The sequence below is a fragment of the Bufo gargarizans genome, chromosome 4 (assembly GCF_014858855.1).
Source record: "Bufo gargarizans isolate SCDJY-AF-19 chromosome 4, ASM1485885v1, whole genome shotgun sequence".
Lineage (NCBI taxonomy): Eukaryota > Metazoa > Chordata > Amphibia > Anura > Bufonidae > Bufo > Bufo gargarizans.
The window spans coordinates 424,357,528-424,385,045 of record NC_058083.1 but is presented as its reverse complement, the minus strand read 5'-3'; the positions used below and the strand labels follow the sequence as shown (position 1 = coordinate 424,385,045).

Below are 27,518 nucleotides of genomic sequence, written 5' to 3'. Positions count from 1 at the left end.
GCTAAGCTCTGTTCACTTGAATGGAGCTTAGCCGCGCCCACTGTAGTTGATACAAGTCGTGACGTCAGTGGGCGGGCGGCCCGGCGGTAAACAGTGAGAAGGCAGCGGCGCTGCTGGAGCGCAGCTGTCTTCTCAAACAGCTGATCGGCGGGGGTCCCGGGTGTCGGACCCCGGCCGATCAGAAGCTGATGATCTATCCAGAGGATAGATCATCAGTTAATTGAAAGTGCAGAACCCCTTTAAGTTTGTGGTTTGTTTATGCTGGGTGCTTTTCTGGTATATACACAAAGTACACTTTTTAAAATATAATTTTAATATAATTTTAATTTTATATAATTTTATTTTTAAATAAGGAGGTGCTAGGATTTGCCTCCAATGTCAAATAGGTGCTGGTCGCACATCTAGGACCTGCACCTATCTCTAGAATGGGGCCTCCAAAGCAAACAAGGATGCACTATGCAAGAGCGGCCACCCTCCATTCTCTTCTATGGGAGTTCTGGAAATAGCCTAGCATGCTCACTCGGCTATTTTCAGAACCTCCATGCAAGTGAATGGACTTCACGTTGCCCATTCGCGGTGCGCTTTCCTTTATTATGGGGATTGGAGCTAACTCCAGTCTTGGCTGTTGTAGCAGAATTTTCGCTGCACATCCCATGGACTTGGCTCCTAAGCAAATGTCACACCAAATTTACCTTGCACTTTAAAGATGGTGTCAGTGGAGCGAAAGCCATAATGGCTGGATTTTTGCTGTTTCATAGTTATTAATTTAACCCCTCAGATGTCATGGTCATTTGTGACCACTTCATCTGAGATGGCTTTCCCCAGGAACGCTGTGCTCCCGGGGCCGGAATGGATGGAATTCTAACTATCCCCCTTTCTCCTTAATAAAAATGAACAAAAAAATAAACGTAGTAGGCATTGCCGTGTCTAAAATGCCTAAACTAATAAAATATAAACGTTCCATTTCATCCCTGTGACGGCATACAAGTCTGTAGGGACAAAAAGAAATTAAATTGTACCCTCCCACAAGTGTTTCCTGTCCCTACAGTGGTCAGGGCATAGAGGGAAGAAGGTAAAGAATATATACCTTATTTTTTTTTGTTCAGGCTGAAAAAAAGACATACGTTTATCTAGTTCAGCCTGTTATTCTGCAAGTTGATCTAGCGGAAGGCAATAAAACCCATGTGAGGTAGAAGCCAGTTTTCCTCATTTTAGGGGAAAAAAAATATTTCCTGACTCCAATCAGACCCTTCTCCAGAAATCCAGTAACTATAACCTGTATTATTATACATTCTAGATGTACATCTCTCTTTAACTCTTTTAGTGAATTAAACATCACCACCACCTCCTCAGGCAGAGAGTTTTGTAGTCTCACTGCTCTTACCGTAAAGAATCCTATTCTATGTTTGTGTAGAAACCTTTTTCCTCCAGAGGGTGTCCCCTTTTCCCAGTCCTGGTAATACATGATCTTGGGAGAGATCTCTGTACTGATGTACCGTATTTTTCGCTCTATAAGACACACTCCCCCCCCCCCCCCCCCCCCCCCCCCAAAAGTGGGTTGAAATGGCAGTGTGTATTATGGGGCAAATGCTGCCGTTTACACTGATACACCGCTGACCGCATGCTGCAGAGCGCGGTCCGGAGGTGTATCAGCGAGGAAGGAGGAGGGGTTGGGGGGTGGCATCTAGTTTTGTAATGGCAGCGGGGCCCGGTGCAATCATTGTATTCTATTGCACAGGGCCCCGCTCACTGTACTAATTAAATCTACCTGCAGGCAATGTTTAACTATAGAATGTCTTCAATTCAGCAGCTTGTACTTATGTCCGTAGGAGGCAGGGCGGGTGGGCAGGCACTGGCAGCGCAACTCACTACGCCACGTGCCTTCTCCGCCCACTTTATGAATTGTTACGCTGCCAGTGCCCGCCCACCTGCCCAGTCTCCTACCTCCTACCCGCTATGGACGGAAGTACAAGCTGCTGGATTGAAGATATTCTATAGTTAAACATTGCTTGCAGTTAGATACGATTAGTACAGTGAGCGGGGCCTGGTGCAATAGAATATAATCATTGCACTGGGCCCCGCTGCCATTATAAAACGAGTGTAGATGCCAGCCCCCACCCCCTGTATTGGGGGTCATTCACAATACACAGGGACACTGTTATGGGGGGGATCTGTGGATGACACATAGCAGTGTCATACCATCCACAGATGCCCCCAAAACCGTGCCAAATCCACAGACTCCCATAACTGTGTCATTCACAGGTTACCATTAGTTCAAAGCCCACCAAAAGCACATCTTTTGGTTCAAAATATTTTTTTTCTTATTTTCCTCCTCAAAAACCTAGGTGCTTCTTATAGGGCGAAAAATATAGTATTTATACATGGGTATAAGTTATCTCTCTGTAGTCTAAACTGAATAACCCTAATTTTGACAACCTTTCTGTGTGCTGTAGTCCAAACATTCCATTTATTACTTTAGTTGCATTTCTGTGAACCCTCTTGAGCTTTGCTATGTCTATCTTGTTCACAGGAGTCCAGAACTGTACACACTACTCAATGATTGATTTGTTAAGTGGCAGGACTATGTTCTCATCATGTGCATTTATGCATCTTTTGATGTATCCTATAATCATATTGGCCTTGGCAGCAGCTGCCTGACACTGGTTTATACAGTGAAGTTCGCTGTTCACAAAGTCCTTTTCCATGTCGGTGTTACCCAATGTTTTACCATTTAGTATGTACGTGTGAATTACATCCTTTCCATGTGTATAACCTTACATTTGTCAGTGTTAGGGATCATTCACACGACCGTGGTTTGGTTCCGCATCCGAGCCGCAATTTTTTTTTGGTGTGGACCCATTAATTTCAGTGGACCAGCAAAAGATGTGGACAGCACTCCGTGTGCTCTCTGCGTCCATTGCTCCGTTCCATGGCCCCGCAAAAATTATAGATCATGTCCTATTCTTGTCCATTCTATAATGGGCCAACTGTTCCGTAAATTGCGGAAGGCACACGGGCGGCATCCGTGTTTTACGGATCCGCAATTTGCGGACCGCAAAACACTGCACGGTCCTGTGAATGAGCCCTTAAACCTCATCTGCCAGTTCTGTCAGCCCCCAATCTATCAAGATCAGTCTGTAGTAGTATAGTGTACTCTTTGGTTTTAATTACTTTACACAGTTTAGTGTCATCTGCAAAAATTTATGTTTTACTGTGCAAGCCTTCTACAAGATCATTAATAAAAATATGGAAAAGGGCCTAATTCTGACCTCCTGAGGTGCCCCACTGGTGGTAATGACCCGGTCTGGGTATGTACTGTTGTGACCCAATCTGAGTATGTACTGTTAATAACCACCCTCTGTTTTCTATCACTGAGCCAGTTAATTTTTTTATATACAAACATTTTCTCCCAGTCCAAGCATTTTCATTTTATATGCTTAACCTTATTATTTGGGACAGTATCAAATGCTTTGGAGAAGTCAAGATATGAAATCCATTAACTCACCCTAGTCAAGTCTACAATTTATCTCTTCATAGAAACAGATTTACATTAGTTTGACATTACCGATCACCCATGCTGATGGTGTTACCTGATTTTCTCATTCGGATACTCCCAGATAGCAGCATCTCTTTGAAAACCTTCAAATAGTTTACCCATGACAGATGTTAGACTTACCGGCCTATAGTTTCAGGGCTCTTCTTGACCCCTTCTTTGAATATTGACACATTTGCAAAGCGCGGGGGTCTGTGTATGACATAACTTATATTTCTTAGGATACAGGGTGTATGCCATCTGGTTCCAAGGATTTGTCTATTTAATTATATATTTTTTTTAATTAGATCTTCTTTATTAAAGTTTTATATCCACCATATAATCGTATGCAAATGCTAATATCCAGGATCCCGCTACGTGCAGGAGCATATAACATTTAGATAATGGCAACTTCGGTTACATAAAGGTTTGTTATTATGTACTAAACAATTGAGATCAACCAGAAACCTTCTGATGGAGGTAGCGGTTTTATCCAATGCGTAGCAATGGCTTTACGAGCAATATATAGCAATTTGGTGACCGCCAGTTTGATTAGTAGACATGGAGAAGTCTTCCACATACCTGAGAACCCACCAGAGGAACATTCGTCAAGGTGATGTCAAAACTGTCTTCAATTTATTTATATGCTACACTCCAGAAATGTTTCAGTTCCCGACAGGACCAAAACGTATGGATCTGGTCTGTCTTTGGGGAAGCACACCTAGGGCATTTTGAGTCTGCACGCAGACCCATTGTAAACATTAGCCGTGGCGTCTTTTATATACACGTTGCAATGGCAAGTTATGATCTTCTATGTGAGATGCTCATAGAAATTTTGGGTACTGCCCCCAAAGCATCCCTACACATTTTATCTGTCAGGGCTCCCACATCCTTTTCCCATTTACTCTTAAGTCCAGAGAGTGGATTTTGAATTATTTGTCTAGTAGGTTAGCGTATGTCATGGAGATTATTTTGCACGCAATTCTGGCTTGCACCACCAAATTTAACACTGTCATAGATTGTATAATTAGCGGAGCTTCATGTTGTTGACTTTGTACAGCGTGCCTCAATTGTAGGTATTGATAGAACACCTGATTTGGCAGTTGAAAGTCTGCCTGTAATTGATGAAAGGATTTAAAATTCCCTTCTATATATAATTGTGGTATTTTATTGACCCCCTCTCTTTCCCAGTTATCAAATCCTTCTCATTTGAAAATCTCCCACAGCTGTGGATTTCTCCAAATAGGAGTATGTTTCGTACACCCAGTTATCCCTAGTAGTTATTTTACTTTTCCCCATATTTTATGGATAAGTAGTAGTGTGGGCAAACCTGGAGATTGCAATAGAATTTTTGTGCCTCTAGTGCCCCCATAAAAGATTTTTCATTCAGCTATGCTGCCATCCTCTCTCCCCCCCTCCCCCCCCTCTATCCCTGCATATGTTGCAGCTGAGCTGATAAAAAATGTACTCATAAATTTTACGGGTTGGACAATGCTACCCCTCCCTCTGTCTTAGACAATTGTAATTTTGCAATTCTACGGTTCTGTTTGTTTTTCCAGATGAAATCCCAAAATATACGGTCTATTCCAGGGCTGTGGAGTCGGAGGCAATTTTGGGTACCTGGAGTCGGCAAAAATGAACCGACTTCTACTAAATTTAAATACAATAAAAAAAAAAGCAAGTTTAAATGTCCCAATTCACAAAAAGTTATAATTAAAGGGAATCTGTCACCTGCTTTTAGCATTTTAAGCTTTCAACATTGCCATGTTCAATAAAGTACCTTATTTCCTGCAGGGGTCTTCTTACTTTATTTCGTTTTGTCATTTTGATAAAAAAGCTCTTTATCTGATATGCTAATGAAGCTCCAAGGTGCCCAGAGGGGCATTTTTTTTCCCTCTCTGGAGCCCAGTGACGCTCCCCTGCAGTGCCCAGCCCGCCTTAATTTGAAGCCCAAGAACGCCTACTAATCCTGAAATAACTCTCCCACAGCCCCGGCAAATGGTTCCGTCCCCTCGCCACGTCATCTTCTACCTTCAAGAAATGCCCCGTTCTTCTTCCTGTCGGCCACCAGAAATCTCACGCAGGCTAGTCTATTCTATGAAATAAGTAATTGGGATCCATACTGGTATATTGTGCAAAACATATAATGGTTGCGGCATTAGGATAATTTTGGACAGATTAGCACGCCCCACTACCGAAAGAGGGAGCTTAATCCACACATCTTAATTTTTTCTAATAGTGGGTGTATATTAGATATACTATAGTCCTGTAAACTACGGGTAATTACTATACCCAGATATTTGAAGGAGTCAACAATCGGAATTGGGTTATTGTTCACCCACCTTCTATTTTCCTGTGGGGACATCAACATAATTGTCGACTTGGTCCAATTGATAGTAAGACCAGAATAGTTCCCAAATCTACCTATGATATCCATCACCATGCTCACAGAGACGTCCACCCAATCTAAAAATAAAAGCATTTCAGCATATAATGCCAGTTTTTATTCCTCCTCTGAGTGTTTTGAACCCATCAATCTGGGGACCTTGCCTAATAAGAGTAGCCAATGGCTCTATAGCTATGGCAAATAATAAGATTGACAGTGAACACCCTTGTCTTGTTCCTCTTTCCGATGTAAAGCTCATTGTTTACTCTAATTTTGGCTTTAGGGGCTATGTATAGTAATCTAATCCATGATACAAATACAGGACCAAATCCCATCTGTCTTAGGACTGCCCATAAATACCTCCACTCAACACTATCGAACGCTTTGGCAGCGTCTAACGACATCACTGCTTTTTCAAGTGGGCCCCATTGGATGCTTGCATGTTAAGCCTTAAGTTAATGGCTGTGGACTTAGATGGTATGAACCCTGTTTGGTCCGGGTGTATCTGCAGATATGAGGAGGGGAGGAGGAGCTGCTGGCACAATGTAGGGGGGGGGGAGCTGCTGGCACAATGTAGGGGGGGGGGGAGCTGCTGGCACAATGTGGGGGGAGAGAGCTGCTGGCACAAGGTGGGGGAGATCTGCTGCAACAAGGGGGAGAGCTGAAGGCACTGGGGCAGTGGAGCTGATGGCCCTGGGTTGGGGGAGAGCTAAAGGCACTGGGGGAACGGAGCTGATGGCACAAGGGGATAGTGAACCCGATGGCACTGGGGGGAACTGAAGCACTTGGGCTGATCACACCGGGGGGAACAAAGGGTGTTGGGGACTGATGGCAGGGGTTCTGAGTTTTTATAAAGGAAAACAGTCTATTAATTCACTTTTTCTTATTAGAATATTCAATTATTTGTAAAAATAATCAAGATAATACTGCAGCCTCAGTTGTGTTCGAAATAATAGCAGTCAGACATCACTAGCTTGATCAATAACTGTTTTTGGTAGAAATTGATATTTCTAATGACAATTATTGCCCTTATTTAAGGAAGGAAGGCAGCATATGTTGTACATGCTGGTTGCAGTGCATTTCTCTTTGAAATTCTTAGGAAAATGGGTTGTTCCAGACATAGTTCAGAAGAATAGTGTACCTTGATTAAAAAGTTGATTGGAGAGGGGAAAACATATAAAGTGCAGAAAATTGATAGGCTGCTCAGATTAAATGATCACAAATGCTTTAAAATGGCAACCAAAACCTGAAAGACGTGGAAGAAAGCGAAAAACTACCATTTGAATGGATAGAAGAATAGCCAAAATGGCAATAACTCAAAGAAGTTCTAAAGTTACCTGTGAGTACTGTTACAATTTTTTTTTTTTTAATCAAATCATTTTTATTGATCACTTATAGTGAACATTTTCTGTAATCAGTCCACATTACACTATATTACAAAACACAGTAATGTAACATATCATGAGTTTAAAGAGACAGGGGGCACACCAAATACTGACAGGAGTGCAAAGGGTGGAATAATAACATATGACAAATTATCTGACCCAAGAGAGAGTCAAAAAGAGCCACCCCATAAATGCACATCCAACCATAAAGGGATACAAAAATATATATAAAGTTTATTTAGACACAACAACACATACGCATAAAAAAATTGTATACAATATGGAACAAAGTGCGGTATGCAATAAAATATATGTAACCGACACATGCAGGTCCACTGAGTTTATCACATCTGAATATATGTGTAATCAACCAGCATATAAAACAATACAATAAATCACATGTAGCAAATGTAAGGTAAGGTAAGACCACTAGAATTGAAAATGCAGACAGACCAACATGGGGTCCAATATCAAGAGCCAAACCTACATAGCCAGCTGGTGCAGTGGACCTGGAACATAACATGGGCGCTTGTTATGTTTCCAGGTCCACTGCACCAGCTGGCTATGTAGGTTTGGCTCTTGATATTGGACCCCATGTTGGTCTGTCTGCATTTTCAATTCTAGTGGTCTTACCTTACCTTACATTTGCTACATGTGATTTATTGTATTGTTTTATATGCTGGTTGATTACACATATATTCAGATGTGATAAACTCAGTGGACCTGTATGTGTCGGTTACATATATTTTATTGCATACCGCACTTTGTTCCATATTGTATACAATTTTTTAATGCGTGTGTGTTGTTGTGTCTAAATAAACTTTATATATATTTTTGTATCCCTTTATGGTTGGATGTGCATTTATGGGGTGGCTCTTTTTGACTCTCTCTTGGGTCAGATAATTTGTCAAATGTAACATATCATATTACAACTACAAATGTCAGGCCAATGCAACAATGGACAGCGTAAATAATCCAGTATAATTACATTGGTTTACATATTACTTTTGCAAAACCGGACATGGTACAGAAATTTTCCAAATGGCACAAACCCAAATCAAGTCTAAAGCTATACCCACCCCCTCCCCCCCCCCCAATGAATAGGATATGAATAGGGATAAGACACTCTCAATCCTATTTTATAACGCAGTGAGTTACAATTAGCTTGGCTTCACATAGGCCTCTTCTATTTGCAAGAAGCCCCTGCAAAGTCGCGCTGTTGAAAAAAAAGACATGTGCTGAAGAGGTTACAATTTGCCAAAAAGCACATTGACTGGCCTAAAGAGACATTTTGTGGACTGAAGAAAGTAAGATTGTTCTTTTTGGGTCTAGTGGCAGGAGACAGTTTGTCAGACGACCCCCTAAACACTGAATTCAAGCCACAGTACACTGTGAAGACAGTGAAGCATGGTGGCGCAAGCATCATGATATGGGGATGTTTCTCATACTAGGGTGTTGGGCTTATTTATCGCATACCAGGGATCATTGATCAGTTTGAATACATCAGAATACTTGAAGAGGTCATGCTGCCTTATGCTATAGAGGAAATGTCCTTGAAATGGGTGTTCCAACAAGACAACGACTTCAACCTCACTAGTAAACGTGCAACATCTTGGTTCCGGACCAACCAGATTGACTTTATGGAGTGGCCAACCCAATACCCGGATCTTAATCCAATAGAAAACTTGTGGGGTGACATCAAAAATGCAGTTTGAGGCAAAACCAAGAAATAGAGAAGAACAGTGGAATGTTGTCCAATCATCCTGGGCTGGAATACTTGTTCACAGGTGCCAGAAGTTGGTTGGCTCCATGCAACACAGATGTACACCAGTTTTCAGAAACAGTGGTTATACAACTAAATATTAGTTGGCCCCTTGACAACCCAGGACGAGAATGCTCATCCTCAAATGCCGGCACTTAGCACTCGTGGACGAGCGATCTCATCCTGCAGTCGTTCCTCTCCCCGCGTGCGGTCCCCCCGATCAGCAGCAGAGATTCGGCGGTTACTGACAGCCAGATCACTGCTGCATCCACCAGCATCGGCAAAAACACAGATGCCGGTGTATTAACCCCTCATATGCCACGGTCAGCGCTGACCACGGCATATGGGAGGTTTGCGTTCCCTCACCTCATGCATCGAGTCCCCGCGCTGCTGTGCAGGGACTCGATGGTTGCCATGGCAGCCCCAAGCCATTCCAAGGCCCCCAGGCTGGGTCTCCTAGGCAACTGTTAGCGTCTTACAGTGTAAGACACTAACAGTTCAATACAACAATAATACAGATGTATTGTGCTGTATTGAAACAAGGATCAGACCTTGTCCCATAGTGGCACAAAAAATAAAGTGAAAAAAAAAAGTTAATAAAATTTAAAGTTTTACAAAAAAAAATTTAAGGTTTCAGATTAACACCGTAAAAAATAAAAACTGTGCTAAATAAACAAATTTTTTTGTCACCTTACATTGCAAAAAGTACAACAGCAAGCGATCAAAAAGGCTTATGCCCACCAAAATAGTACCAATCTAACCGTCACCTTATCCCACAAAAAAATGAGCCCCTACCTGAGACAATCGCCCAAAAAATAAAAAAACTATGGCTCAGAATATGGAGACACTAAAACATCATTTTTTTTGTTTGGTTTAAAAAAGCTGTTATTGTGTAAAACTTACATGAATAAAAAAAGTATACATATTGGGTATCGCCGCATCCGTATCGACCTGCTCTATAAAAATATCACATGACCTAACCCCTTAGATGAACAGCATAAAAATTAAAAACTGTGCTAAATAAACAATTTTTGGTCACCTAACATCACAAATAGTCTAATAGCAAGCGATCAAAAAGTCATATGCACCCCAAAATAGTGCCAATCAAACAGTCATCTCATCCCACAAAAAATGAGACCCTACCTAAGATAATCTCCCAAAAACTGAAAAAACTGTCTCTCAGACTATGGAGACACTAAAACATGATTATTTTATTTTATTTATTTTTTTCAAAAATGAAATCATTGTGTAAAACTTGCATAAATAAGGCTGCTTTCACACTAGCGTTCGGCTGTCCGCTCGTGAGCTCCGTTTGAAGGGGCTCACGAGCGGACCCGAACGCCTCCGTCCAGCCCTGATGCAGTCTGAATGGAGCGGATCCGCTCAGACTGCATCAGTCTGGCAACGTTCAGCCTCCGCTCCGCTCGCCTCCGCACGGACAGGCGGACAGCTGAACGCTGCTTGCAGCGTTCGGGTGTCCGCCTGGCCGTGCGGAGGCGTGCGGATCCGTCCAGACTTACAATGTAAGTCAATGGGGACGGATCCGTTTGAAGATGCCACAATATGGCTCAATCTTCAAGCGGATCCGTCCCCATTGACTTTACATTGAAAGTCTGGACGGATCCGTCCGAGGCTATTTTCACACTTAGCTTTTTTTTGCCATTTTAATGCAGACGGATCCGTTCTGAACGGAGCCTCCGTCTGCATTAATATGATCGGATCCGTTCAGAACGGATCCGATCGAACGCTAGTGTGAAAGTAGCCTAAAAAAAGGCATACATATTAGGTATCGCCGCGTCCGTGATGACCTGCTCTATAAAAATACCACATGATCTAACCTGTCAGATGAATGTTGTAAATGACAAAAAAAAAAAACTGTGCCAAAAAAGCTATTTCTTGTTACCTTGCCTCACAAAAAGTGTAATATAGAGCAACCAAAAATCATATGTAAAAACTAGTGACAACAAAACTTCCACCCTATCCCGTAGTTTCTAAACTGGGGTCACTTTTTAGGATTTTCTACTCTAGGGGTGCATGAGGGGGGCTTCAAATAGGACATGGTGTCAAATAAACCAGTCTAGCAAAATCTGCCTTAAAAAAAACGTATGGTATTCCTTTCCTTCTGCTCCCTGCCGTGTGCCCGTACAGCAGTTTACGACCACATATGGGGTGTTTCTGTAAACTACAGAATCAGGGCCATAAATATTGAGTTTTGTTTGGCTGTTAACCCTTGCTTTGTAACTGGAAAAAATGTATTCAAAATGGAAAATCTGCCAATAAAGTGAAATTCTGAAATTGTATCTCTGTTTTCCATTAATTCTTGTGGAACAGCTAAAGGGTTAACAACGTTTGTAAAATCCAGTTTTGAATACCTTGAGGGGTGTAGTTTCTAGAATGGGGTCATTTTTGGGTGGTTTCTATTATGTAAGCCTCACAAAGTGACTTAAAACCTGAGTTTTTTTTTTTTTTTTTTTTTAAATCAGATGTTTCTTTATTATCAATTTTCATTCATTTTTTATAACAATAACATGACCTTTTTGTAGACCACTGACATACAATATCAGTCATAAAAGATATATATGATATACACATTATAAGACACATATCTACAAAGACATAGCACGAGTCTACATAAAGACACAGATATCAAAGCCATCTCCAATGTGATTACAAATATTCTCCATAAACAAATAAACCCATAACCCCACCCCCCTCCCAAACCCCTATAAGAGCAGGACACATTTATAACAACCCTTCTTAATCATCATTCCTGGGGAGTCGGCACCACAATACCCATTAGTAAACCATCCTCCAGTATCCTCTTCCAACCACCAATATGTCCATAGAACATCACCATCCAACATCCATCTCTTCATACAGCCATATTTCAATTCCAGATAGACCAATCACCAACAGGCTTCTGCACCTACACCACACACCTACTACCATCTGTGGCCTCTCTCCTTTCCAAACTCACTGCAGTATCATATGTATCCTCCATCTTCACTGCACTCACCTCATCATATAAAACTCCTTGTGAGCGCTAACCAGGAGCTACAGCACCCAGAGTTATCGATCCAGCTGCCCCAAATCGCTTCAAATTTAGACAGACACTTCCTTTTTTGATACACTCCCCTTTCTAAGCGAATCGCCACATTTAATCGAGCAACATACTCTAATATATCAGGGGGTATGGACTGAATCCACTTTGCTGCCAGTGTTTTCCTAGCCTGGTATAACATCCTCCCTATTCCAGTAATAGTAACAGATTGTAGATTATTTTCTAGTAGCAAGCCTAGTACACACAGTTTGGGATCCAATTTAAGATTAGCACTATACACCTTGTTCACTAGGTGTAGTACCGCCTTCCAGTAGGATGTCAGTGATGAGCACGACCACATCATGTGCAATAGATCAGCCTCAGCACTGCCACACTTCGGACAGGCTGGGCTATCCCTGTACCCTATTTTATGTAAAAACATTGGGGTCTTGTACACCCTATGTATTAAATACAGGTGGGATAGACGTGCTGCCTCACTAAGGGATAAAGTAGGGGTAAGTTCCACTACCTCCATCCACTGCTCATCCGTAAGTACACCTAGATCTCTTTCCCACTGGCGCCTACTTGTTAGTGGATAACCCTTAAGAAAATCTTCCAATAGGGCTTGATATACCATAGAGATTGCTCCCTTTTACTGATCCAGCAGCAACCACCGTATTCAACGTCTGATTTGATATAAATGTCACCGCTGAGTTGGTTTTTGAAAATTTCTGAGAAATTTCTAGATTTACTTCTAAGCCTTGTAATGTCCCCCAAAAATAAAATGTCATTCCCAAAATGATCCTAACATTAAGTAGACATGTGGGGAATGTAGAGTAATAACTATTTTTGCAGGCATTACTATGTATTATAGAAGTAGAGAAATTGAAACTTGGAAATTTGCTAATTTTTAAAAATTTTGGGCAATTTTTTTTTAATAAATAATATTTTTTTTACTCCATTTTACTGTCGTGAAGTACAATATGTGTCGAAAAAACTATCTCGGAATGGCCTGGATAAGTCAAAGCGTTTTAAAGTTATCACTACATAAAGTGACACTGGTCAGATTTGCAAAAAATGGCCTGGTCCTTAAGGTGAAATAAGGCTGTGTCCCTATGGGGTTAAGTGATTCAAAGGAAAGCAAAATCTTCAAACATTTTTCAGTTTATATAGTAAATGTTTGAGTTTGTAAAGAAGAATACAAATACTGCAATTTTTTTGAACATTCTAATATTCACTTTTGTTCAATTTCTTTTAGAGGAACAACCCAAATTTTATATATTTTCTTTGTTTTGATTTGGAATAGAATGTGTAGAGTTCCCAATGCTTCTGTGTGTATGGAAAAAAAAGCTATTAGAAGGATTTTAAGCTTTATTAGCTTTTTTTTTTTTTTTTTTTTTTTTTGTTTAAACACACTGCTATTATTTTGAACACAACTGTATATATTATTTTTTTACGGGACACCTTAGAACTTTCTTTTCTGCCATTAGATATAATATAAAAAAATATATATTTAAGGAAAAACTGAAAATTATTTAAATTATATATTTTTTACTAACTATTACAAAAGGTTTATAATAATGAAATTTATCTTCTGGCTGTCCTAACACTTCAAAAGACTGGAGTGTATTTTGGATTTTGGCAGCCTATTTTTCTATTGCAGTTTCTATGGCACCGTACTACTAGAAAACTGTTGTGCAGTGCCAACACGTTACAAGCCCAAACAATCGTCCGTTTAAAGCCATGAAGTCTACAATCAATGGCTTTTCATTGACTAAAATGGAAAAAGTCACCATGTGCACACAGTGTTGCTTCTTCTTCTTTTTTTTTTTTTTTTTTTTTTTTTTTTTTTTTTTTTTTTTTCTTTTGCTTTTGAACCTCTTATAGTAGTCCTCTAAATACTCCAAATACTCAACCAAGTACTCTAAAGGTACTTTCACACTTGCGGCAGAGGATTCCGGCAGGCAGTTCCGTCGCCGGAACTGACTGCCGGATTCCGCAATCTGGACACAAACTGATGGCATTTGTCAGACTGATCCGGATGACAAATGCATTACAATACCGGATCTGTCTCTCCGGTGTCATCTGGAAAAACCGATCCGGTATACATTTTTTTTTCTTTTTCTTTTTTTTTTTTTTTTTTCCCCTTGCATTTTTTTTTTTTTAAGGTCTGTGCATGCGCAGACCGAAAACCCGGATCCATTTCGCCGGAAAACTTAATGAAGGATCCGGCACTATTACACTTCAATGTAAATTAATGCCGATTCCGGATAAAACTGCTGTATGCTGCGGTATTTTCTCTGTCCAAAAAACGTAAAAGGGACTGAACTGATGCATCCTGAACGAATTGCTCTCTATTCAGAATACATTAGCATAAAACTAACTGTGACGGAACTCAATACCAGAAAACAAAAATATTAGTGTAAAAGTACCCTAAAAAAATGCTTTTAATACTCCCCTAAATCCGCAGCTGAATTAGAAATCAACCTGGTTTTAGCTAGTAATCTGCTACAGATTTTTCTGCCAGGCATTTTTCGTGTGAACTTAAGCCTAGTTCACACGACCGTATGGCTTTTATTGTTTTTTGCGGTCCGTTTTTCACGGATCCGTTGTTCCGTTTTTGGGTTCCGTTGTGTTTCCGTTTCCTTTCCGTTTTTCCGTTCCGTTTTTCCGTATGCCATGTACAGTATACAGTAATTACATAGAAAAAATTGGGCTGGCCATAACATTTTCAATAGATGGTTCAGAAAAAACGGAACGGAAACGGAAGACATACGGATGCACTTCCGTATGTGTTCCGTTTTTTTTGCGGACCCATTGACTTGAATGGAGCCACGACCCGTGATTTACGGCCAAATATAGGACAAGCTCTATCTTTCAACGGAACGGAAAAACAGAAATACGGAAACGGAATGCATACGGAACACATTCAGTTTTTTTTTTGCGGAACCATTGAAATGAATGGTTCCGTATACGGACCGTATACGGACCACAAAAAAACGGCCCGTACACCCGCAAAAAAAACGTTCGTGTGAACTAGGCCTTAGCCTGATGTTGTTATAACTGCTCAGTTTCATACTTCACCTACGACCAGATGCTGTACACAGGGCACGCCACCTGAGTTGCTTGAAATCAATCTGGCAGAGTAATTGGAGAAATTAATGGGGATGTCTCTGGATCCATGTGCGGTACAGATCGGTTCTAATTGTGTTAGAGATTGTCATGTACTATATGATGCCTGGTTTGAATTTTTTTACATTAATCATGGGATAATCCTTTTAACCCTTTCCCGACATATGACATAATAGTACGTAATGGCGGCAAGTCACTTGACGCATTTTGACGTACTATTACGTAATGGTGATCGGGCGGTCATTAGAGCGGTGTACAACCGATGACTGCAGGGGTCCGTATCTGCCAGCATCGCTGTAAAAGCCTATGCTGGTGGATTAACCCCTTCTATGCCGCGGTCAGCGCCGACCGCAACATAGAAGGGGTTTGCGGCGGGTGTGGAAGCCCATCGGGTCCCCACGCTGCTGTAGTGGAGATCCGAAGGGTGACAATGCTGCCTGATGCCATGCACAGGCTGCCCAAAGCCTAGCACGGCATCGGGACCGGACTTCTACAGGGGCTGAGGAGATCCAGCCCCAGGCTGGGTCTCCTAGGCAACCTGTTAGTGTAATACGCTGTGTAATACACTAACAGGCAATGCATTACAATACAGATGTATTAAATGCATTGCAGAGGGGATCAGACCCTCAAAAGTTGAAGTCCCAAAGGGAGACAGAAATAAAGTTAAAAGAAAAGTGTTTTTAATTAAAAAAAAAAGTTTCAAGTAAAAAAATTAACAAAAACGCCCCCTTTCCCCTGATTTTTATAATAAAAAATATAAATAAAAGGGAATAAACACACACATATTAGGCATATTGATTTTTTTTTAGAGCCGATACCGATAATCTGTGAACTTTCAGGCTGATAGCTGATGATTTTTACCGATATTCTGTGCATTTAAGTTTTTAAAGAAACTAAAAATTCCTACACAAATCTACTGAAAATGAATGTTTATTGTTAACGTTTAGCTTTTTTTGTAAATCTTTCTTTTTCATTAATACTTAATATTTATATATTTAGTTTACACTCTCTCTGCTGCTCTGTGCTTTGTGCACACAGCAAAATGGAACTGACTGGCAGCCATGGCTAAAGTAGCGTCCGGGCTGCCATGGTAACTGATCAGAGCCTCAGACTTACACTTCCATCAGTAGCTGCCACTGCACCACCAATGAGGAGGGGAGAGGAGACCCTGTGGCCACTGCCACCAATGATTAATACTGGGGGCTTTGGTGGGGGGGGGGCGCATTGCGCCACCAATGTTTTTAATGCTGAGGGGATGCACTGTGCCACCAATGTCTTTAATACTGGGGCTGGGGGGGGGGGGGCGGCGCACTGAGCCACCAATTAAGATAACTCGCCAGTTAATTCATATATAGGAGGTGGTTGCTGGCTGCAGAATCATATAGCTGCACCCGACCTCTGAGCGGTAGCTGTGATCCTAGGCAGTTAACCCTTCAGGCTGCGAGACCTGAAGGGTTAACTACCACTGATCACAGCTACCTGTCATAGAGTTCAGGAGCCGGCTATGTGATTCTGCAGCCAGCTCCCGTCTCCTTTTGAATGAATGAGTGAGTCAACATCATTGGTGGCGCAGTGGCCTCAGCCCCTCCCCTCCTCTTCTCCTCTCATTGGTGGCAGCAGCGGCACAGGGGGAGGGAGACACTGCTTCCTTCTCCCCTGTGCTGCTAAGGGTACACGGATCGCGCTGACAGCAGTGCGGTCCTTTTCTCTGATTTTGTTATTGGCTTATCTGCAAAATAGATAGCGATTAACATTTAAAAATCCTGAATATTGGCTGATATCGGTAAAAACGATAACCGTCCTATCTCTATTGGGTATCAACGCGTCCGTAACGACCGGCACTATAAATATATCACATGATCTACACAGTCTGATAAACCCCATAAAAATAAAATAAAAAAATGGGTAAAAAAAATTATACAAAGGAAAATGTCTCTAGTTATCTTACGGTAAATCCTCGGCGCTGCAAGCCGCAAATAGTGACGTGGGTTTTTGTCACTTAACCAAAGTTCAATAAAAAAAAAGAGACTGCGCTGCCGAAAGAATATAATTTTTTTTTTTTTTTTTTTTTTTTTTTTTTTTTTCCCCTTCCTCTTTTCTTCTGCAAACTTCTCTCCTCGGATTTAAAGGGAAAGACTGAGTTTTCACCAGGTTCACAAGATGTAAAAAAATCCTCCTCAGATCTAAAAGTGCCTGCAGGGTGCAAATAGAAACTCCATATGGTGAAGTACTGCCACTGTGTTTTAAAACCACAAGGAATAGATATACTCACAAGATTCCATTCACAGTGTGCGTATTTATCACCACTTGTGTCCCCACATCTCCATAAGTTTCAGCAAACACCTTCTTTGGAATTCCTTGATCTTCTCATGGATCCCTGTTTCCACATAAACCAGAGAAACGCGGAGGATAGTGAAGCACTTTAGGTGTGCGATTATAAAAATTAAATTAATTAATTTATTATACTCACAAAGCTAAAAACATAACAAGCATTCAGATCAGCCTGCACAGACGCCCGACCCGGGTTTCGCTACAACGCTTCTTCAGGAGCTCCTTTCTGAATGGATCCGTTTGTATTATCTTTAACATAGCCAAATTGTGTCAGTGAAAACGGATCTGTCTCTATTGACTTACATTGTGTGTCAGGACGGATCCGTTTGGCTCAGATTCGTCAGACTGACACCAAAACGCTGCAAGCAGCATTTTGGTGTCCGCCTCCAAAGCAGAATGGAGGCGGAACGGGGCCAAACTGATGCATTCTGAGCAGATCTTTATCCAATCAGATTGCATTAAGGGCAAAACTGATCCGTTTTGGACCGTTTGTGAGATCCCTGAACAGATTTCACAAATGGAAACCAAAACGCCAGTGTGAAAGTAGCCGAAGCTGTGCCATTCCTTTATTATTTTTACTACAAATGGTAAGGGTAAAGATGGATGTTAGCCAGTTGGGGGTTTGTAGCTGCGCAGTCTTACTATAGCAGCACTGACTGGATACAGTGAGACTGGGCAGGGACACCTCCTCAACTGGTTAACACCCCTCTGTACCCTTACTGCAGACTGCTAGCAATTTGTTTATAACTTGTAGTAGAAATAATAATGGCACATCATAGGGTCATAGGAATAGATGCTCCAGAATTGTTATTACACTGGGAATTTATCTAGATATTAAAACACAGCTCCTCTTTAGCCCTTGCACTTCCAGGTTTCTTGCCGGCATCCTCTACGGCCAATGAGGATGCCGGTATTTGATTTTAATGCGCTGGGTCTCTCAAGTGGCAGATCAACATAAATTAGCATTTCTGTACAAATAATGGGTCTAGAAAACCCATGATTGGTTAGAATTTAAAAATTTATGAATTTTGTAGGCTCATAAGAGTTCCAAAATCATAAAAAAAAGTAAAATGTATTTTTTTAATGCTTTATATATTTTTAAGTTTAAATAATCCTCCTATCTGTACAATAAAAAAATAAATACATAAATAAATAGCAAAAAATCATGGGCATCTCTGCGTCTGAAAACGGCTGTACTATTAAAATATAAAAATATTTTTCCAATACGGCCAATGGCGTAACGGGGAAAAAATTGTCAAAATGACCAAATTGCTATTTTTTCAATAAGACTGCAGATTGTCCCGCAAAACAGCTCAGTAGATTTAACTTTAAAAAAAAGTTATGGGGGTCAGAACATGGTGATGGGGAAAAAAAATAAAAAAAAAATTATTAATTTATTTTTACACTACTTAGACATAAAAAAAAAAAACTATACATAAGTGGTATCATTGTAATTGTACTGACCCAGAGAATGAGGGGCACAAGTCATTTTTCCAGCAAAGGGAACGCAGTGGGAACTAAACCCGTAAAATGGTGGAGGAATTATTATTATATATATTTATTATTATTATTTATTTTTTTTATTTTTCCTTTTCCCTCTACATTGTATGCCATAATAAATGGTGGCATTAAAAAGTACAACTTGTCTCACAAAAAATAAGCCCTCATACAGTTATGTGAACAGAAAAATAAAGTTATGGCTCAAGGAAGATTGGGAGGAAAAATTAAAAAACTTCCGGTATTCTAAGGGTCAGACAGTGTATTTCTTTATAATTCTTGAAATCACAGGTGTTCACATTGCTATTTAAATGCTTTTATACAAATATTGTGTTTTCTATTTAATACAGAGGTTGACATGTCGAGAAGAACTTATGACTTTAATTTTGTCTCTGTTACCTCTGGTTTGGAAGATTCCTGTGGATGAAGACAAGGCAATAGGTAAATGTACAAAACTTATCTTTTAGAACATTGTGTAAATCACCTGAAAAGTTAGTAAAGAAACTTCTTGACTATTCTAACCTCATTACTCATTTGAAGAAATATTGTAGATGTTTCTGCCAATACAGTAAATATAGATTACATGCTGTCATACAAACTGCCACACTGTAAGGGAACATAACTAGCTGTCCACCCAATCTAATCACACCCCCACACTTTCTGATACACAAACAGGGGTCGAGTGGAGGGGGAACGCGTGGGAACGGCGTTCCTGCACTTTTTTCATGGCAGGAACGCCGTTCCCTTTCAAGCCTCAAGCCAGGAGAACGCAGCTGAAATCAGGGGGTGAAGCGCACTGTGCAGGGCAGGCTAAGCGGCTTCACAGCTGTCTGTGACTCCTCTCATGGCGCCCCGCCCCCTACTGACATCTCCTTCACTTCTTCTGTCGGCCTAATACGCTGCGAGTATGTTCAGTCACTTCGCAGCTGACACATAGGAGATCATTTAGAATGTCTTTAAGAAAAGTTTGTCCCTGGGATTCGAACTCACGACCTCTACACATCAGAGGCAACGCATTTACCCTCACAGCCATGAATGCTGTCTAGGTAGTTGCTTAAAAAAAAAAAAATAAGACTTCTACTTATACCTAGTGTACTGATACCTAGTGTACAACCATACACATGACAGCTCCCCACTGTGTATGGATGTAGCAGAGCTGGGTGTGTTGGGGCAGCTGTCATGTGTATGGTTGTACACTAGGTATCAGTACACTAGGTATAAGTAGAAGTCTTATTTTTGGCTGTGGGGGTAAATGCCTTGCCTCTGATGTGTAGAGGTCATGAGTTCGAATCCCAGGACAAACTTTTCTAAAAGTGTTTTTTTTTTTAAGACTCCTACTGATACCTAGTGTACTGATACCTAGTGTACAACCATACACATGACAGCTGCCCCAACACACCCAGCTCTGCTACATCCATACACAGTGGGCAAAGTTACCTACAGTAGAAGTCTTATATATATTTTTTTTAAGTTATTAGACAGCTTTCATAGCTGTGAGGGCATATGCCTTGCCTCTGATGTGTAGGGGTCATGAGTTCGAATCCCATGACAAACTTTTCTAAAAGTGTTTTTTTTTTTTTTTTTTTTAATACCGGACTGTTACTTTACTGCCACGGGGGAGGCGGGCTATTGGCGCCATGATACTGGCACATGAAGGGGGTAGGAGAGAGGAACTTGATACTGGCACATTAGGGGACAGGGGGAGAGGATGGCACTATGATATTGTGTTTTGATCACAATGTGTACATTTGGCTCAGTCCGCAGCTACACAAATTACAGCGTGCTAGATTTTCTGTGCTTTTTTTTTTTTTTTGGAGGGGAGGGGGGGGGGGGGTTGCAGTGGATCTTGGGTGAGTTCCCACACTTTTTTTCCCAGGACTTGACCCCTGTACACAAACCCTCAACCCCAAAACAGACTCAGCTCACCAACAATACATCAGTCAAATTTTATATTGCAAAGGAAGTTTTTATTTTTGTTTCTTCTATTTTCATCAAATCTTGACAAACTTATACAGGCATTGCCTGTTCATGTATAATACAGTCCTGATCAAAAGTTTAAGACCACTTGAAAAATGGCAAAAAATCATATTTTATATTGTTGGATCTTAACAAGGTTCCAAGTAGAGCTTCAACATACAACAAGAAGAAATGAGAGTGAGACAAAACATGTTTTGAGCATTCAAATAATTGAAAATAACGATTAAACTGAAACAGGCTGTTTTTCAGCTGATCCAAAATTTAGTACCACATGCCTTTTTAAAAGGCCAAATCTGTGCAAAGATATGGATTCATTGTCATTTTCTGTCAGGTAAGTCACACGTTGTGATGGCAAAGGCAAAAAAACTCCCTTTTTGAATGTGGTCGGGTTGTTTAACTGCATAAGCAGGGTCTCTCGCAGCTCGCCATCGCTGCTGAGGTGGGATGCAGTAAGACGGTAATTTGGAATTTCTCAAATGATCCTGTGGGTTATGGAACAAAAAAGTGGAAGACCCCAAAAAATTTCATCAGCAGCACTGAGCCGGAGGATCCAACTGGCTGTCAATCAAGACACTGGACGATCCTCAACCCAAATTAAGGCCCTTACTGGTGCTGACTGCAGCCCCATTACCATCAGACGGCATCTGAGACTGAAGGGCTTCAAAAACAAAAAACCTCTTCAAAGACCTCGTCTCTTTGAACGCCACAGAACTGCTCGTTTGGACTTTGCAAGAGAGCACCAAACATGGGACATTCAAAGGTGGAGGAAAGTATTATTCTCTGATGAGAAAACATTTAACCTTGATGGTCCTGATGGTTTCCAACGTTACTGGCATGACAAGCAGATCCCACCTGAGATGTTTTCTACGCGCCATAAGGGTATGGGGTGCTTTTTCCTTCAGTGGAACAATGGAGCTTAAGGAAGTGCAGGGGTGTCAAACGGCCGCTGGCTATGTCCAAATGTTGCAGAGAGCATTCCTCATAACTGAGGGCCCTCATCTGTGTGGTAACGACTGGATTTTTCAACAGGACAATGCTACAGTACACAATGCCCGTAGGACAAGGGACTTCTTCCAGGAGAATAACATCACTCTTTTGGCCCATCCTGCATTTTCCCCTGATCTAAATCCAATTGAGAACCTTTGGGGATGGATGGCAAGGGAAGTTTACAAAAATGGACAACAGTTCCAGACAGTAGATGGCCTTCGTGCGGCTGTCTTCACCACTTGGAGAAATGTTCCCACTCACCTCATGGAAACGCTTGCATCAAGCATGCAGACACAAATTTTTGAAGTGATAAACAATAACGGCGGAGCTACTCATTACTGAGTTACATGTTTGGACATTAGATTTCTGTTTTGGGGGGGTTTAGTTTTGTTTTTTGGAGGTGTGGTCCTAAACTTTTTGATCAGCTGAAAAACAGCCTGTTTCAGTTTATTCGTTGTTTTCATTAAATTTAATGCTCAAAAAATGTTTTCTCGCTCCCATTTCTTCTTGTTGCATGTTGAAGCTCTACTTGGAACCTTGTTAAGATCCAGCCATGCTAAATATGATTTTTTGCCATTTTTCAAGTGGTCTTAAACTTTTGATCAGAACTGTATCTTGAGGATGGTGATGTATTTATTAATCAGTTGAATCCATGTGCAACCACAGGAGTGTCTTCCAGGCCACAATTAACACATTTTTTGAACAGAAGAACAAGTATTTAACAAACTCTTTATCAGAAAAGTAAGCACAATGGCATCTACTCAGCTGTACTTTTCTGTCTTCGGAACTCTGTTCGACTTGCCTTTTTTTTTTTTTTTTTCAGGGGTCCCTGAGAGGTATTTGTAGCCTAAAGGCATCCACCCATCACATTCACATGACCGTATAAATGACAGTGTGGACCCATTAATTTCAATGGGGCTGCAGAAGATGCGGACAGCACACTGTGTGCTGTCCGCATTCGTAGTTCCGGTCTGTGGCCGCACAAAAGAGCATGTCCTATTTTTGTCTGACAATTGTTGACAAGAATATGCATTTTGTTTGGTAAAGGTGGCAATGTGTGGACCTACTACATAAGAAGAAGTTTTTTGTCTGTCATCAGCCCTAACATGCTATATGCCTGGTAGGGTAGGCTTGAACCGGGTGACGGAGCCTCTTTAAAATTCACAATGTGTATGCTTTTTAGGACATTAGAAGGCTTAACATTTTAGAAGCAGTTTTTCAAATTTTAAAAGAAAATTTAAAAAACTGGCAGGTTTTAGAAACTGCGCCCCTCGAAATAGTCAAAACTGATTTTACAAACTTTAACCCTTAGTGTGGCACAGTAATTAAAGGGAAAATGGTAGTGAATTTTCAAACTTCATTTTTTTTTTTTTGGGCAGATTTTAAATTCTAATCCATTGTAATCCACTTTTCCAGTAACACTTCAAGTTCTTACAGCCAATTAAACCTCAATATTTAACACTTTGATTCTGCAGTTTACAGAAACGCCCCATATGGGGTCATAAACTGCTGTATGAACACACAGAATGGCTCAGAATGGAAGGCGCACCAAATGTTTTTGGGAGGGCAGATTTCACTGGAAAAATCTTCAGGTACCATGTCACTTTTGAAGACACCCCTCTAGTGGAAACCATCACAAACTACAGCACTCACATTATTCAAAACTGATTTTACAAATTTTGTTAACCCTTTTGGCAGATTTTCAATTTTAATCTATTTTACCTGTAACAGCAAGGGTTACTAGCAAAACAAACCACAGTATTGGTTACCCTAATTCTGTAGTTTCCAGAAAACCTCATATGTTGTGGTAAATTGTTGTTTTGGCACCCTACAGGGCTCAGAAGGGAAGGAGTGCCAGAACATTTTAGGAGGGCAGATTTTGCTGGAATGGTTTCTGGGTGCTTTGTTACATTTGAAGAACCCCTACATTGGAAACCCCCTAAAAAAATTACCCAATACATTTTTCTAATGGAGTGTTTTGAGCACTTTGGCCTCACAAGTGTTTTATAGAATTTAAGAACACTTGGCAGTGATAATGGAAAATAACATATTTTACAAGAAAATGTAAAATATGAGAGGAGCGCTGCTGCAATTTTTATAGCCTGCCCCAGCCGACTGAGTGGCGATCCTGAGAGGTGATGTCACCTCTCAGGATCGCAGTATGGTGATTGGTGGTGTATGATCACACCACCGATCACCATCCTCTTCCGGGTTATTGGGTCCCCATAGACCCAAATAACCCGGAAACGCAGAAAACCACAGGTCTGAATTGACCTGCGGTTTGCTGCGATCGCCGACACGGGGGGAGGGGGGGGGGGGTCACAGGACTTCCCGGCGCATTGTCCCAGCGTGCCTGCTCAATAATTTGAGCAGGCACCCAGTTCCGATCACTGTGGCCATTTATGGGTGGTTTCTATTATGTAAGCCCCACAGTGACTTCATAACTGAACTGGTCCTTTAAAAAAGTGGGTTTTAGAAATTTTCTGAAATTTTTCAAGAATTGCTTCTATACTTCTAAGCCTTCTAATGTCCCCAAATGTTTGATATTCACAAAATGATCCAAACATTAAGTAGACATATGGGAAACAAAGTAATAAATATTATGAGGTATCGCTATCTGTTTTAAAAGCAGAGAAATTGAAATTTAGAAAGATGCAAATTTTTAAAAAATTTTGTTTAAATTTGGGATTTAAAAAAAATATTAAAATGTTGACTGAAATTTTCCACACATTTATCACAAATGTGTCACGAGAAAACAATCTCAGAATGCCTTGGATAAGTAAGCGTTTCAAAGATATTACCGCATAAAGTAACATGTCAAATTTCCCCAAAAAACGCCTGGTCCTTAAAGGGGTTACATAGTTAATATGGTTGAAAAAAGACAAACGTCCATTAAGTTCTCGGGCCTCTACTTGAAAATAGGCCATCTTTATAATCTGTCGAGAGAAAGTATTAACAGCACAGCCCTTCCTATGATCCTCTTCACCATCACGTGCCCGCTTTTGAAGGTTTCCTGTCCAGCGCCGTTTTCTTCTTTTCCTGCCTGGGGCAGGATATGGAACATAATCACTAACGTCACCGCCTCCTGCCGGCCTTGCACACTACTGCGCATGCTGGATCATAGGAAGGGCTGTGCTGTGCTGAGTGTACAGGCTTTTATGGGAAGCAATGTAAGCGCTGTACATGAGTGACAGCATAGCGATCAGCCACAGAGGCTGATTGCTATGCTGTGGGTGGCACATGGGGGGGGGGGGCCCCACTGTGGATGGCACATTGGGGGGGCCCCCCCACTGTGGATGGCACATGGGGGGGCCCCCCCACTGTGGATGGCACATGGGGGGGCCCCCCCACTGTGGATGGCACATGGGGGGGCCCCCCCACTGTGGATGGCACATGGGGGGGGGGGCCCCCCCACTGTGGATGGCACATGGGGGGGGGGCCCCCCACTGTGGATGGCGCATGGGGGGGCCCCCCCACTGTGGATGGCACATGGGGGGGGGGCCCCCCCACTGTGGATGGCGCATGGGGGGGGGGCCCCACTGTGGATGGCACATGGGGGGGGGCCCCACTGTGGATGGCACATGGGGGGGGGGCCCCACTGTGGGTGGCACATGGGGGGGGGGGCCCACTGTGGGTGGCACATGGGGGGGGGGGCCCACTGTGGATGGCAGCTCAGTATGAGTGATAGGAATCATGCAAACTACTGTGATCGGCCCAGAAATCCATATCTCAGTCCATGTGTCGGGCACAATTTCCAGGCCAACCTCGGCTACCCTGACCAGTTAGGAGACTGGCTGTATCATACATTACTGTCATATCGTCAGTTCAGTCAGGAGAGTGCAGTTGGCCTGGAAGATGCGGCGACGCGCAGACCGTGTTTCCCAGGCTGATCATGGTCTTATCTCTCGTGTATCACGAAAAACCCTTCAGCAGTCAGGACCAAAAAAGATGGGATTAGGCCTCATGCACAAGACCGTATCCATTCTGCTTTCTCCAAGTAGTAGATCTGCTAAATAAGGATACTGCCTGTGTGAGATGTGCATTTTAAGGGTTTTAAATCTGCATTATGAGGACTAGAATAAGACCTGTTCTATCTTTTGCTGTACTGATATATAGATGTGGAAAGCACATTGATGAAGTCCATGTGTTTTCCACATCCGTATGTCAGTTCTGCAAAAAAGTCCTATTCTGGTCCTCATAATGCAGACCTGAAATCCATACAAATCAATGGGACTGCAAAAAAAAATTCGGGTTGCACACGGACAGTATCCTTATTTAGCGGATCTCGTGGACTGTAGAATAGATACGGTTGTGTGTTGGGGCATACTAAAAGGAATAACAGAGTGGAATGCCCATAGAGAATAATGGAAATGTAATATTTGAATTAGAGACAAAACTATTTGACATATCTAATAATTATTTAATGTTCAGATTAAGTGGAATTATTAATGTTTTCTGAAGAATGACGAGGGTGAATGACACAATGGAATGCCCATAGACTATAATGGGAAGTAAAATGAGTTTATTTGCAGGTAAATCTGTGTTCGGTAGGAAATTAACCTTTATCTCAATTTTCATTTTACAATATGCTACTGTACCCAGGGAACAATTATCTTGGATTATAACTGTTTTCTATAGAATGCAATGTGAATGACATAATGGAATGCCCATAGACTATAATGGGAGGCAAAATTTGATTTGGAGTTTGAACCATTTAACATATCAAGTAAATCTTTAGCAGGTTTACTCTTCAAGGTCAGTGGGTTTATTTAAAATTGAGTTTAAGTGGGATTATCATTGGTTTCTATGAAATTACAAGGGGAATGACACAATGGAATGCCCATAGACTATAATGGGAAGTAAACTATGAGCTCATTTGCAGGTAAGGGTACTTTCACACTTGCGGCAGAGGATTCTGGCAGGCAGTTCCGTAGCCTGAAATGCCTGCCTGATCAGGCAAACTGTATGCAAACGCATGTCATTTTTCAGACTGATCAGGATCCTGATCAGTCAGAAAAATGCATTGCAATACCGGATCCGTTTTTCCGGTGTCATCGGGAAAAACGGAACCGGTATTTATTTTCACGTTTTTAAAGGTCTGCGCATGCGCAGACCGGATGGACGGATCCGACATTCCGGTATTTTGAATGCCGGATCCGGCACTAATACATTCCTATTGGGAAAATGCCGGATCCTGCATTCAGGCGAGTCTTCAGTTTTTTTTCGCCGGAGATAAAACCGTAGCATGCTAAGGTTTTCTCTTTTGCCTGGTCAAGACATCCTGATGCATCCTTAACAGACTACTCTATATTCAGAATGCATGGGGATATGCCTGATCAGTTATTTTCCGGTATAGAGCCCCTGTGACTGAACTCTATGCCAGAAAAGAAAAACGCAAGTGTGAAAGTACCCTAAGGGTCCATTCACACGTCCGTTTTTTCTTTCCTGATCTGTTCCGTTTTTTGTGGAACAGATCAGGACCAGATATG

At 41.5% G+C, this 27,518-nt stretch overlaps 1 protein-coding gene across 1 annotated transcript in view; it reads left to right on the top strand.

Annotated features, from left to right (window-relative positions):
- LYST (lysosomal trafficking regulator) overlaps positions 1-27,518 on the top strand; it is a 556,878-nt gene that overhangs the window by 32,638 nt on the left and 496,722 nt on the right. The window contains 1 exon segment of the mRNA XM_044290763.1: positions 19,416-19,506. Coding sequence (XP_044146698.1) covers positions 19,416-19,506 — 91 coding nt within the window.